Source organism: Tripterygium wilfordii, chromosome 10 (genome assembly GCF_013401445.1).
Source record: "Tripterygium wilfordii isolate XIE 37 chromosome 10, ASM1340144v1, whole genome shotgun sequence".
NCBI classification, from domain to species: domain Eukaryota; kingdom Viridiplantae; phylum Streptophyta; class Magnoliopsida; order Celastrales; family Celastraceae; genus Tripterygium; species Tripterygium wilfordii.
In genome coordinates, this window is record NC_052241.1 from 3,985,405 (window position 1) to 3,998,239 (window position 12,835).

Sequence of the window (12,835 nt, forward strand, 5' to 3'; positions counted from 1 at the left end):
GCGTGTCTAAATTTATTAGTTAGTTTCAAGTGTCATTTTTGTCCCATTGTAAAGTTCTAACACTACATTTTACCATAAAGTGTAGTTTCATGCACTTGATACAATGCCCATTGTGGATGCTAAAGGGCTCAACAAATAGATCCCACTTTTCTTAATTTTTGAGCCATCATTAGAGGGCTCGCTACTATAGCGAGCTCTTTAAAGAGTCATGTGACGATAGGGCACGACATCGGGCCGGCCCAAACATATCAAGCCCAAAAACCTAGTTCGGGCTTCAGGCTGAGCCTGAGGTAAATTATTAACCCCAAGCCCGGCCCTAGGCCTAAGAAATTTGAGCCTCGGGTTTTAACTTTTTAAAATTTTTGACTATTTTTGAATTTCTACTTGGGTATTTTTGAATAATTTCACTAAATTTTTAGACAATTGAATAATTGCATTAAATTTTTTATACAACTGAAAAATATTTTATAGAAAGTAAAATTGCATCATATATATTAATATATACATCCCAACTAGGTTGGCACCTATATACAATATACCTATTAATCATTTGCATCACTCTCATATTATTATAGATAAAAACATAATTATTAAGCTACAATTTATTATTTATGACTATTCATTCATTAGCATCAGTAGAACTATTTTCAATCCATTCCGGTCTTGACAACTTTAAGTTTTTCATTTCTTTATTAAGTTCAGCTTCGCGTATATGTTCTTGTAATTGTGAGGCCAAATTAGATTGAGAACTGAGAAGTTGAGAGTTGAGATTGAGAACTGAGAAGTTGATAGATTTGTGAAGAATGGGAATGGGTAAGGGGATATTTGTAGGTTGATGAACCAATGGTCAAAATGAAGCAAACAGTCGGATTTTGGCAACGATCACCTGCGCCTGCAAATCTGTAAGTCTACAACTCTGGTAAGTGATGACTGGTCTCTGCAATTGCAAACCTCATCCTTATTAGGGACCACCTACGCTTGGCCAGTCCAACGGGCAAAAGCAACGGTCATTGACAGAGTGTACTGTTCGTCTGAGTCTTTGAGATGAGAGACAGAGAGACGAGTGAAATTGTGAAGAAGAGAGGGCATTTTTGGGTTGGGCCTCAAGCCAGCCAGAGTTCGGCCCAAGGTGTCAGGCTTCAGGCCAAGCTCGACCCAGAAATTGAGCCTAAGCATGCCCGTGTATAGGGTTGAGCTGCCCAGGCTCAATGTAACTTTGGACCCGGGTCGGGCCTAGGCTATGGGCCAAATGGTGACCCTTATGTGCTGATTTTTATTTAGTTTTTTTTTTTTGTCATTTTTGGAGAGGCTAGTGAATACAATTGTAGCATTTTTTGTTTGGAGAGTGGTTATAGTGGATCTCATTCATAGAAATTGTTTGAAGATAGTTATAAGAATGCATATATGAACCCAGTTTAGAGAGGAATTTTCGAGAGCACCACTCTGGATGCTCTAATCACAACATGTAGGCAATAAATACTAAATGATGTTACTGAGACAAGTCACCTCAAAACTAAGAGAATTGGTTGGGTGATAAGTTGTAGGGCTTAACTATTTTCAAGGTTCAACTCCCATATCTAACAAATTTCCTTATGATTACCCAGTGCCAGTGGGATGGGGACTAACGTGTTCGGGATTGACCGTGTAAAGCGGTATTCATTGTAGCCTTTAGGGATGGGACTAGGTCGGTTCGGTTGATTATCGGCTGATAATGCAACCAACCCGATCAACCGATTTTGTCAAAATGCAGAAACTATTATCAGCTCGACTTTTATGAGTCGGGTGCCGGTTGACAATCGACTTTTTCAGAACGGTTGCTAGGTCGGTTGCTGGTAGACCCGACGTCAACCTGCAAGTATGCAATTGTAAAACATAAAACTTGCATATATTTTTGATTTTCAATTCCACTTCCATAAGTCACAACCACAAGGCACAAACGCTAGCAGATCAGTAGATGTGAGATGACATAGTCGCAATTTCAGTCACAAAACCCATGTGAGAGTGAGATGACAGAGTTGCAAGCTAAAAGCAAATCGATCGATGTGTTCTTCTTGAGTTCTTCACTTCTTCTCATTTTTTCCTAAATTGCCTCAAAAATCAATCACAGACAAGCATTGAATATCGGCAAACTACAGCTCCTGTTCCCCAAGCTCACTGAAATAGGCCCCCACAATAGATTGTTAGACACATCGAATGATCGAAACAAGAAAACCCAGCTACTCCAGAATCTGCCCGGTCAATAGATTATTGTGGAGATCGATTACATTTAGGTAAGGTAAGTGTAGATCTGTGGAGGGATCTCGCCATTGAGGTGATTGGATGAGAGGTTGAGGACGATGAGGTTAACGAGAGACTGCAAATCAGCGGGGATGGGTCCAGAGGGCATTGGAGGATAAGTTGAGAGATTGGAGATTGGTACAGTTGCAGAGGTAAGGAAAGATTGAGCCCTGAAGAGAGAGGAAATTTAGGAATCAAAAGTGAATAGAAGAGGTAGGGGAGGAGGAAGGGCAGTGATGGAAGTGTAGGAGAGTACCGAGTATCTAACTCTAAAATCAATATTAATTTGACTATTACAGTATTAATAGAAGTATTGTAATTATCATTGCTAGTAAATATTAGACTATTTATAGTATTAGAATAAGTATTGTAATTACAGTATTAATATAACTATTTTAATTATTAATTATTTTCTTTTAAATAGTCGGTTGACCGATAATTATCGGCCAACCGACTTTAAGGTATTTCAAAATCATCAATCGACCCATCTATACAAGGGTCGGGTGATATTATCGGTCTGACTTTGTGGGTTGGTTGATGGTTGCTTATCGGCAGACCGGTAACGGCCGGTAAAACCGACCCAGTCCCAACCCTAATAGCATTATCTTGAATCAATTTCCCGATAAGAAAAAAAAGAGTAAAAACAAAGAAGGTGTAAGCCACCTTTACCTGCGGTATCATAAAATGCCCACATTTCACCCATTGTGTGCATGTAGCGCTATACTTATCAAAAAAGTAATATTTCAAGTACTTAAAATACACTCCATTATATCCATTGTGAATATCTAGCACTTAACTTATCAAGAAAGTATCATATCAAGTACTTCAAAATCATCCCATTGTGGATGCTCTTAGCTTTCCAAGTCGATGTTTTAGAAGATTAGGGCCTATTGGACCAAAGGCTATGTTTTAATTTCATAACAGACCGGCCCATCAGAAAATCAAACATTCAGACCAGCCCAAATATTGGGCCCGCTCGGTGGCCATAAAGAAAGTTGTGGGCCCTTGGTACATGATTTGATCCAGTAATATCTTTGCTAAATGCAATGATTTATTTAAAATTGGTTTTAAAAAAATAAATAAATTAGGATAAGTATCACAGAAACCCCTAAATTTAGAAAAAATAGTCAATTCAACCCTCGTGTTTTTTTTTTCATGCCAAATCAGCTCCTCGACTTCAACAAACGGTTCACATTTGTTGTTAAAAAGGGTTTATGTGGACTCCATTTACTGACATATATTTTAATTTGTTAAAAATAGTAATGTGTATTTACTAACATGACATATTTAGAAAAAAAAAAAAACTAAAAAAAAAGAGGAAAAAATCAAAACCCTCACAGCCTCACTATACCTAAATAGTCACCGTCTCTCTTCTTCCTCCTCACCATAAGGGTGTCCACTGGGCCGGGTTTCGGGTTATAGAACCGGGTTTGGCAGACCCGGTGTTTTGGACAATGGAGTGATCCGCCTGGTAACCCTATTAAGGGATCACATGGTTACCGGGTTTCTCGAGTAGGGTTTCGGATGATCCGATATCCTTAACAGGCCCAGCCCATTGCCACAAGCCCACATTAATCACATAAAAATACCACATTAATCACATAAAATATATTTTTAAAATTAAAACAATTTTCTTACCGGGTTATCTGGTCAACCGTTAACCCGAAAATCCCAAAAAAGCACATGGGACCCGGACTTGTTAAGGCAAGATCGGGTCGGGTCAGACCCAGACCAGTAAGAATTCATTTGGGTCAGTCCGATAATCACCAGGTCTCTGGGTCGGGCCTTGTTTTACCACCTGGTGGACACCCCTACCTCACCAAGTAATTATCTCTCTTTGAGTTCTTCAATTTTCTTGCTCCATAAGTTCTTCTACACTGCCTTCTTCGTTGAATTGTCACACGATTTCATTCCAATATGACACACCAATTTTAGGGCTTTCAATTTTGGGTGTCATCGATCAACTTGACTTTCAATTTACAAATCTAAGTGAGGTCGCCGGAGATGGAAGCTGGTTGCCAGAGATGGGTTTTCTTCGTTGTTTCCTAGTATACTTGAATTTCGAGTCGAGTTGTCACACCAGGGCTGTCGGTAATGGCAGTATTGAAGGAGAAAAAGAGAGGAGAAGAATGAGAGAGAAGAAGAGAACACCGATTTTGGGGATCGCCGATCAGATGGAATGGTCACTGAAGATGGAAGCTTTGAGAGAGAAGAGGCAGATGAGAGAGAAGAGTGAGGTTGCTAGAGATGGATTTTCAAGTTTTTATGGAAGATGACAACTTTTGATGGAAGTTGGATATCTATTGTTTTGCTGTTTCGAATAAGGGTCGTTCGACCATTTTTCTTAAAATGCAAGAGCTTAATTGAACCATAACAAATACTTTAAGGGCTTCATAGATCCTAAAATAATATTTCAAAAATTAATGAAAATGATTAAGCATAAATTTACTTTTGACAAGTGGCATATTTTCATTGAACATTTTCCACGTGTTTGTCATGTGGAAATTGAAAACAAATAATAAATTACATGTTAGCAGTTATCTGCCACGTCTGCCATATTATGATGGAATAGTGTTCCAAGGGCTTCTTTGGATTGTTTGTTGAAGTCGAAGGGCTGTGATGGGATTGATGATTTGACACAAAAAAAAAACACGAGGGCTGAATTAACCCTTGTTGATAAATTTAAGGGCTTCTGTGATACTTATCTCTAAATATCTTTCATAATTGATTGAGTATTTCTTTCGGGTTCCGGGAGTCTTGTAAATTTTTTACAGCAACCCACACTGTAATTTGAATAGACGGTGAGATCTAGTGTAATTTAATCGAATGGCTATAATTTTAGAAACCCATAAAAAATTTATAGCAGACCCCAGACCCCTTTCTTTCATTATTAGAGATATTTTGCAGTCGATTTCTTTTAAATATCTTCAATAATTGACTGGGTCTTTCACTAGAGATATTATTTTTGCAGGTAATGTCAATATCCTTGCCTTTCTGTCAATCCTGAACTTTTTAGACTTGTTTTATATATTTCAGCGGCCCACTTTCCTTGACAAAAGCAAGTTGCCGCTCTCATTGATGAGTTGAGCCAATAATTGAAATAATTCAACAAGTTCGTACCCAAAAAGTTTGAGGAAAAAGAAAATTTCTATTCCAACTTCCAAGCACAAGTGGGATTGGCTGGGATTCAACTGCGACAATCAAATGTCACATTTCTGGTGTGCTCCTACACTCTTATCATTCGGATACGCATGAGAGCACCGCATGAATATACATCGCTCTAGGTCCAAGACCCACATGATTTTATTCTTAAAATGGCTCTCTTTATTGAAGAATTGAATCTTTACTTATCAACCATATCGATGACTTACACCTAACCAGTGCTCAACTTGTATTCCTTTGGCTTTAGGTGAAGTCACCACAGTCACAGCTCTAGCATCAAGAGAGAAATGCACCAAATTTATTCAGTTCTACAAACCAAATCCATATTCAGATCAATAAATCCAATCGTAAGCTAAATTTCACCAGTATTTTAATCTATTAGAAGGCTCAGACTAGTTAACTAGTTGCTTTACTAGTCAGACAGACTGGACCCAAATTGGTTGTTGGCTGCTATCTTGCTAACATATTGAACAATAGAGTCGTTTTCTATTCAAAAACCGCTGATCAATAATTTCATCAAACCCACTGAACCTGGAAACCAGACAACCCACAAACTTGTATCTATATAAACGCTTGATTTCTTCTTGCTTTTTTATCAATTACTTCTTAAGGCCAATACATTTCAGAGAGAGAAACTTTTATTCTTAGATTTTGAGATAATGGAAGGTGTGGACATGAAGAAGAAAGAGCAGAGGATAGTGGTGGCAGTAGATGAGAGTGAAGAGAGCATGTATGCTCTTTCATGGTGTCTCAGCAACCTGGTTTCTCATACCCCTGATTGCAAACTTGTCCTTCTCTATGTTAAACCACCACCTCCAGTCTACTCTTCCATTGATGCTCCAGGTTTGCAGCTATCAGATCAGATTTATGTAACTGACTCCAAATATTTGAGATTGAAACTAATAATTGTATTTTGTCTTCAGGGTATCTGTTTTCCAATGATTTAATTGCAACTCTGGAGAAGTATGGTACTGATTTGGTTAGGTCCGTAATGGAACGAGCAGAAGCAGTATACAGAAACTTCAGTGTAAGCCTCTCTCTCTCTCTCTCTCTGGTTCCTTTCTCCATATCTTTCAGTGTCTAAGACAACTACAGATGGGCATGGTGCAGATAGACGTGGAGAGAGTGGTCGGTAGCGGAGAAGCTAAGGATGTTATATGTAATGCAGTGAAGCAACTTGAAGCTGACACCTTGGTCATGGGAAGCCATGGCTATGGCTTCTTAAAGAGGTAAACTGGCTCCTAAAAGGGTGTTTTTTGTTCCCCCACATATTTTTTCATAGTTTCTGAAATTGGCCTCTGAATTTCATTGTTGCAGAGCTTTCCTTGGAAGTGTGAGTGATTACTGTGCTAAGAATGTCAAGTGTCCGGTGGTGATCGTGAAAAATCACGACAAGTGAAGTTTTACCAGGATTCTGTACAATGCAAGTATTCTGGACGGATGTGCATATAGAAGAACTTATCTTGTGAAGCACAATGTAAACAATCTTGTATATCTGACAGGAAACAAAGCATTGAAATACAAAGTAAAGCAAGCTTATTCATCAAAAGATCCAGGGCTTTCTCTAAGATCTGAATTTGTTTCCAGATAAACAAAAAGATCTGAATTTGTTTGTATGAGCAAGAGAATTTACTTAACAGAAATGCTGGCCAGGCCTGCCCATAGCACTGTAACTACGTCAAATACAACCCTTGATTCCATGCTTGAAACCGCTCAGCCCAAGGTGGTTGTAAGGCATATACCCGAATTGGGAGTTCGAGCCCCCACTCCCGCTTACCTACCAAAAAAAGAAGATTAGGAAAATGATAAGAACAAATATTTCTGACATGTAGAACACTGACAAAACAGAAATCCATACTGGCAGGTAAACAAAGCAGAGACATTAATTCATGGTAGGCAGGGGCGGAGGTAGGGGGGGGGGCTGCACTGGGCTGTAGCCCCCCAGATTTTTTTTTTAAAAAAAAATACACTTACTCATATATTAGTTATACCGATACACATATACTTTTACTTGTATTAGTTATATTGAAGTTTATAAGTATAATATAATACTAAGAATTGAAGAAGGCCATCTTATTATGACCTAATACAAAGAATTAAAAAATCATGCCCACAACATACAAGAAACTCTTTGTAAGCCCAATTTTTTAGAATCTCTTTCTAATCTTCTATCAAGCACCGAAGCTAAGATTCACAAAGGCAGGGTTTCTGTCCAGTTTTTGTCGTTCAGTCGTTCTATCAAGCGCCGTATGCCGTAGCTAATACTAGGTTTGATTTCTTCGCTTTAGATTCACAAAGTCAACGTTTCTGCTCAAATCCTCCCAAACCCAGACCCAGACTCGCATACTGGGTTTGATTTCTTCACTTTAGATTCCCTATTTTTTGTAAATTGTAATTCTTTTATAGTTCTGTATATTAATATATGAAATCATTCCCTCTACTATTTTGTGTTTCTTTGGTTAGAATGGAGATAGCTATTGATAATTGATTATTTTGTTATTGTAGAAAGTTCAATTTGTAGAAAGTTCATTTGTTTATCGAAGTTGTCAGCGGAGAAATCAACCTATTACTATCAAGGTTAGATTTTTTGTTAATCCCAGGCATGTGGGTGACATGCCATTGCATTTAAATTTCATTTAATTGATTTTTTGTTAATCCCAGGCATGTGGGTGACATGCCATTGCATTTAAATTTCATTTAATAGATTTTTTGTTAATCCCAGGCATGTGGGTGACATGCCATTGCATTTAAATTGATTGTTAAAGTTGTTTTGTTTACTTAGGTTATAAACATAATGTCTCATCAGCAACCATCAACTAAAAGAGTGAAAACTCTTTTTTCCTTCTTTAAAAAGAAAGATGGTATTAATGATGATCAACAAACTGAGGTAGCACAAACTTCAATTCCTAATGTGACTTCTGAAACCGTGGTAGTTGAAAGCTCAATTCCTAATGTGCACATTTCAGACACCTTTTTTTTTGAACGAGATCCAGGCTTGCGTATCCCAATTAGTGATTATCCAGTTAACCAACGAGATGAGATCAGACGGAGATATCTAAAAGCAGGGCCTTTTCAACCAAAACTTTCTGAGTATCCTGGGACAGAAGTTAGGGACCAGCATCGTCGATTTCAATATGCTTGGTACAAACAATTTCCATGGTTGGAGTATTCTCCTTCTAAGGATAAAGCATATTGTTTTCCGTGTTTCATCATTGAGACTAAAAGTAGCTCTGCTTTAGTTAATGAAGGGTTCAACAATTGGAAGAGAGTTAATAACGGTGAAAAATGTGCATTTCTTGTTCATGTTGGGAGTGTATCCTCATCACATAACAATTGTGTGAGATGTGTCCAGGATTTAATGAAACCAACTCAACATATTGACAAGGCAATCAATGCACAATCAAAGGAAGATGTCATGAAGATAGGTTGCGCCTAAAGACAACAATTCAGAGTATTCGTTGGCTTGCATTTCAGGGATGTGCTTTTAGAGGCCATGATGAATCCCGTCAGTCATTAAATCGAGGAAATTTTATTGAAATGCTATAGATGATGGCTACCTTAAATGATGACATTGCAAAGGTTGTATTGGATAATGCCCTTCAAAATGCCAAATATACTAGTCCACAAATGCAGAAGGAAATCTTGAACATTCTTGCTAACAAAGTAAGAATGATGATTCGTGAGGAAATTGGGGATGCAAGTTTTTGTATTCTTGTTGATGAAGCTTAAGATGAATCTAAAAGAGAGCAAATGGCCATTGTGTTAAGATTTGTTAATCGCGAGGGCATTCTAATTGAGCGTTTCTTTGATGTTGTGGGTGTTAGTGATACTGCAGCAGTTACGCTAAAAAAGGAAATTTCTAATATTCTTATAAGGTATAATCTCCATGTTATTGATTTAAATAGCTTCTTGTCACCAATTTTTATTTTATGAATTATAGCGTTACGTTGAGCTTTCTAATTTTTTTGCAAGGTATAATCTCCATGTTCACATGATGCGTGGTCAAGGGTATGATGGTGCTAGTAATATGCGGGGTGCTTGGAATGGACTTCAAGCATTATTTCTCAAAGATTGTCCATATGCATATTATGTTCATTGTTTTGCTCATCGACTACAACTAGCATTAGTGGCAGCAGCCAAGGAGATGCCTTGCATTTGGCAATTCTTTTCACATCTTACTTCCGCCGTTAATGTTGTGGTTTCTTCTCCTAAACGCATCAGTGAGTTACAATCTGCTCAAAGGGATGAGATTGCTCTAATGTTGGCTAATGGAGAAAGACAATCTGGCAGAGGAGCTAATCAAATGAGTTCACTACAACGAGCTGGAGCTACTCGTTGGAGCTCTCACTATGACTCTGTTAGGAGCTTGATAGAAATGTATGGTGCATCATGCAAAGTTCTTGAAAATCTCAGTAAGAATGGGGCATTTGGCTCTATACGTGGGGAAGCTAGTGGTGTTTATGCAGCAATTACGACATTTGAGTTCATATTTGTCTTGCATTTGATTGATAAAATCATGGGAATCACAGATGTACTTCGCCAAGCTCTACAACGTAAATCCTTGGATATCTTGAATGCTTTGAGGTTGATTTCAACAACGAAAACTCTCCTTTTGAAATTAAGAAAAGATGGTTGGGATACATTTTTTGAGAGAGTGAAGTTATTTTGTTGTCAACATGACATTGATATTCCTGATATGGGTGGTCGTTATAGAGTGCGTCGTTCTTGTCAACGACAAGATCCTATTACAGTTGAACACCATTATCACTTTGATGTCTTCAATGAGGTAATTGACTTTCAGTTGACGGAGTTAAATAGTAGATTCAACGAGAAAACTATAGAACTTCTTACACTCAGCTCTGCTTTGGATCCGAGTGATTCCTTCAAAGCATTTAACATTGAAGACATATGTAATCTAGCAAGTAAATTTTATCCTCAAGATTTTAGTTCACAAGAAATCCATGCATTGAGATGTGAGTTGGAACATTATCAGTATGATGTAATACTCGATTGTGAGTTTCAAACAGTTTCTACACTTTTCGAATTATGTCGGAAATTAGTTATATCAAGAAAGTCACAGAACTATTATCTGACTGAGAGATTGATTCGTTTAGTGTTAACTCTTCCTGTTTCGACGGCGTCTACAGAACGAGCATTTTCAGCTATGAAACTTGTTAAGACAGCACTTCGCAACAAAATGGATGATGAATTTCTTGCAGATTGTATGGTTCTTTACATTGAAAGAGAACTTGCTGAGAAAGTCAACTTAGATTCAGTAATAGATGATTTCTATTCTTTGAAGTATCGTCGGGCACAACTTCAATAGATATTATGTTATATTGTTTATGCTCTTCTGTTTCATGAACTTCAATATGTATAATGAACTTATATTTGACATTTTGGGTCCTTTTATGCCATCAAAATATCAAGATAATGTATCTTAAATAGGTGTAATATTGTAAAGATTCCTTAAAAAAATTCCGGGGGCAGCGCCCCCGGACCCCCACCAACTCTTAACAGTCCCCCCTAACATGTATTCCTGGCTCCACCCCTGATGGTAGGGATGGTAAAAATTTCAGTTCAACAGAGAAACCAATAAAGGAACTGATTTAATTCATTCCCATAAGAATGGTGTCTCGTTTATATTTGAAACCCATGCGGGTAGGGAATCGGAAGTGGAACAAGCCCACGGAACAAGAATTCCATAGGAAAATATCTCAACTGGTTGGTTTGAATTCCCGACCTTGGGAATTGTATGCCTTAAATTTGGAGAGATAAACCAATTAGACTATCGCCAAGTGATTCCGCTGCTAGAACCTCATTGAGTTCACTTCCCATAAAAACAGCATTTGGCACAAGTGAGTGCCATAGCCAAAATCCCTAAACCTTACCCACCTGTTCTTCACTAAAATTTCCAGTACGCTCATAGAAAAGAATGACCCTCCTAAATTACTTGAACTTCAATAAAGGATTTGACTTATTATTCACTTCAAAAAGAATTTACCAACATAAGAAGCATAACAATGTAATGGATGATAACTCGGCAGACATTCAACATCAAGCCAACACACTAACAATGCAGTTCAGCAAATCAAAGCATTGGCTCTACTCCTTAATCATAGAATCATCCAGCAAAAAATTTAAGTTCTGATCAATACTAACTATATCATAATATTGTCTAACACCAATATAAACACAACAATGCCAAACAAGAGAATGTTGCATTCAAATTTCTAATCTTCAGTTTCGGATCCATCGTTCTTCTTGTTATGCTTCATAAACTATCTTTGGTTCCTCAAAAACTTGGGGTCCATCAACATTATCAAATATGAAGGGGAAAAAAAACCGAAATTTTATTGCATCAGAAGCATAAAAACACGAAAAATAAGAAAAAAAACTAAATTATGTCCGAAGCAAGTACAGACCCTTTGGTTGAGGTGTGCCTGTTCCTCTTGGGTTTCTTGATTCCATTCTTGTGGGCCTTGTAAGACTGGTTATGGGCGGTGCGGTTCTTTGACTTCGCCATTTCAATTGAACTGAAAACTGAAAAAGTATCCAATAAATAGACTACTTGGGCAAATACATTTGGCCAGCAACAGATGTGGACTGAGTGCGAGTTAACACTAGGGTTCATCATCTATGGTGGTGTTAAAGGAAATATAAGATTAATTAGGGTTATGGAAATATTACCATCAAAATGAATTTGAGTTTTAGAAACTTATTTTGAAGGTTTAGTGCATATTGGTCACTAAAAGATACCTCATTTGCAATTAGGTTACTCAAAGAAATTTCAAATTGAGTCACTCAATGTTCTAATTTTAAGCAATTAAGTCATTTTAGTCTAATTCCGGTCAATTTCTTACCGGAATTTGTTGACATGTCACAAATTTTTCAAAATTTTAAAATAAAAATGACATGTGTAATATAAAAAATATATGAATTTTAAAATAAAAAATAAAAATGACATGTGGCATATTCAGCAAAAGAAATAAATTTTGAAAAAATAAAATAAAAAATTGTATCTCTTCTTACGCCTCTCTCTCCCCATGTGACCCTCCTCTGGAATATCTCCGACAGCCCCTGCAGATGGCCTGGTGGCTGGTGTGACCTGCCAACAAGACCAAGTCGTCGAGCTGCGGTTACCTGGAATGGGTCTTTCTGGTCAACTTCCCATTGCAATTGGCAACCTCACGCATCTCCACACGCTCTCTCTCCGCTTTAATGCTCTCATGATTTCAATTCCTTCGGACATAGCTGTACTTGCTTCTCTGAGGAATCTCTACTTGCTTCTCCGCAATTTTCTGTTCTCTTTGCAAAACCTTGTTCGCCTCAATTTGGCCAAGAACAATTTTTTCGGTGTGATCTCGCTGAGCTTTAACAATCTGACCAGGTTGGC

General features: G+C 37.7%; 2 protein-coding genes across 3 annotated transcripts; both read left to right on the plus strand.

Moving 5' to 3' along the window:
- The first annotated feature begins 5,954 nt into the window (after window positions 1-5,954).
- LOC120007588 (universal stress protein A-like protein) lies at window positions 5,955-6,988 on the plus strand. 2 transcript variants are annotated; one of them, XM_038857917.1, is made up of 4 exons: window positions 5,955-6,282; window positions 6,363-6,466; window positions 6,535-6,668; window positions 6,757-6,988. In XM_038857917.1, exons 1-4 carry the CDS (start codon window positions 6,099-6,101, stop codon window positions 6,836-6,838), a joined length of 504 nt encoding a protein of 167 aa, XP_038713845.1. In that variant the 5' UTR covers window positions 5,955-6,098; the 3' UTR covers window positions 6,839-6,988. The 2 variants fall into 2 exon arrangements, with proteins under 2 accessions (XP_038713845.1, XP_038713846.1); XM_038857918.1 differs by having other exon boundaries at window positions 5,966-6,282; window positions 6,550-6,668.
- A 2,167-nt stretch (window positions 6,989-9,155) lies between these two features.
- LOC120007262 (zinc finger MYM-type protein 1-like) lies at window positions 9,156-10,765 on the plus strand. Its single transcript, XM_038857464.1, has 2 exons — window positions 9,156-9,314; window positions 9,412-10,765. Exons 1-2 carry the CDS (start codon window positions 9,190-9,192, stop codon window positions 10,763-10,765), a joined length of 1,479 nt encoding a protein of 492 aa, XP_038713392.1. The 5' UTR covers window positions 9,156-9,189.
- The last annotated feature ends 2,070 nt before the right edge of the window (window positions 10,766-12,835 follow it).

Excerpts from the sequence above, each read along its gene's own strand:
- LOC120007588 (XM_038857917.1), top strand. The coding sequence starts at position 6,099 with ATGGAAGGTGTGGACATGAAGAAGAAAGAGCAGAGGATAGTGGTGGCA. Across the intron at positions 6,467-6,534 it reads CAGTATACAGAAACTTCAGT|ATGGGCATGGTGCAGATAGA; the intron begins GTAAGCCTCTCT and ends AGACAACTACAG. Across the intron at positions 6,669-6,756 it reads GGCTATGGCTTCTTAAAGAG|AGCTTTCCTTGGAAGTGTGA; the intron begins GTAAACTGGCTC and ends TCATTGTTGCAG.
- LOC120007262 (XM_038857464.1), top strand. The coding sequence starts at position 9,190 with ATGGCCATTGTGTTAAGATTTGTTAATCGCGAGGGCATTCTAATTGAG. Across the intron at positions 9,315-9,411 it reads ATTTCTAATATTCTTATAAG|GTATAATCTCCATGTTCACA; the intron begins GTATAATCTCCA and ends TTTTTTTGCAAG.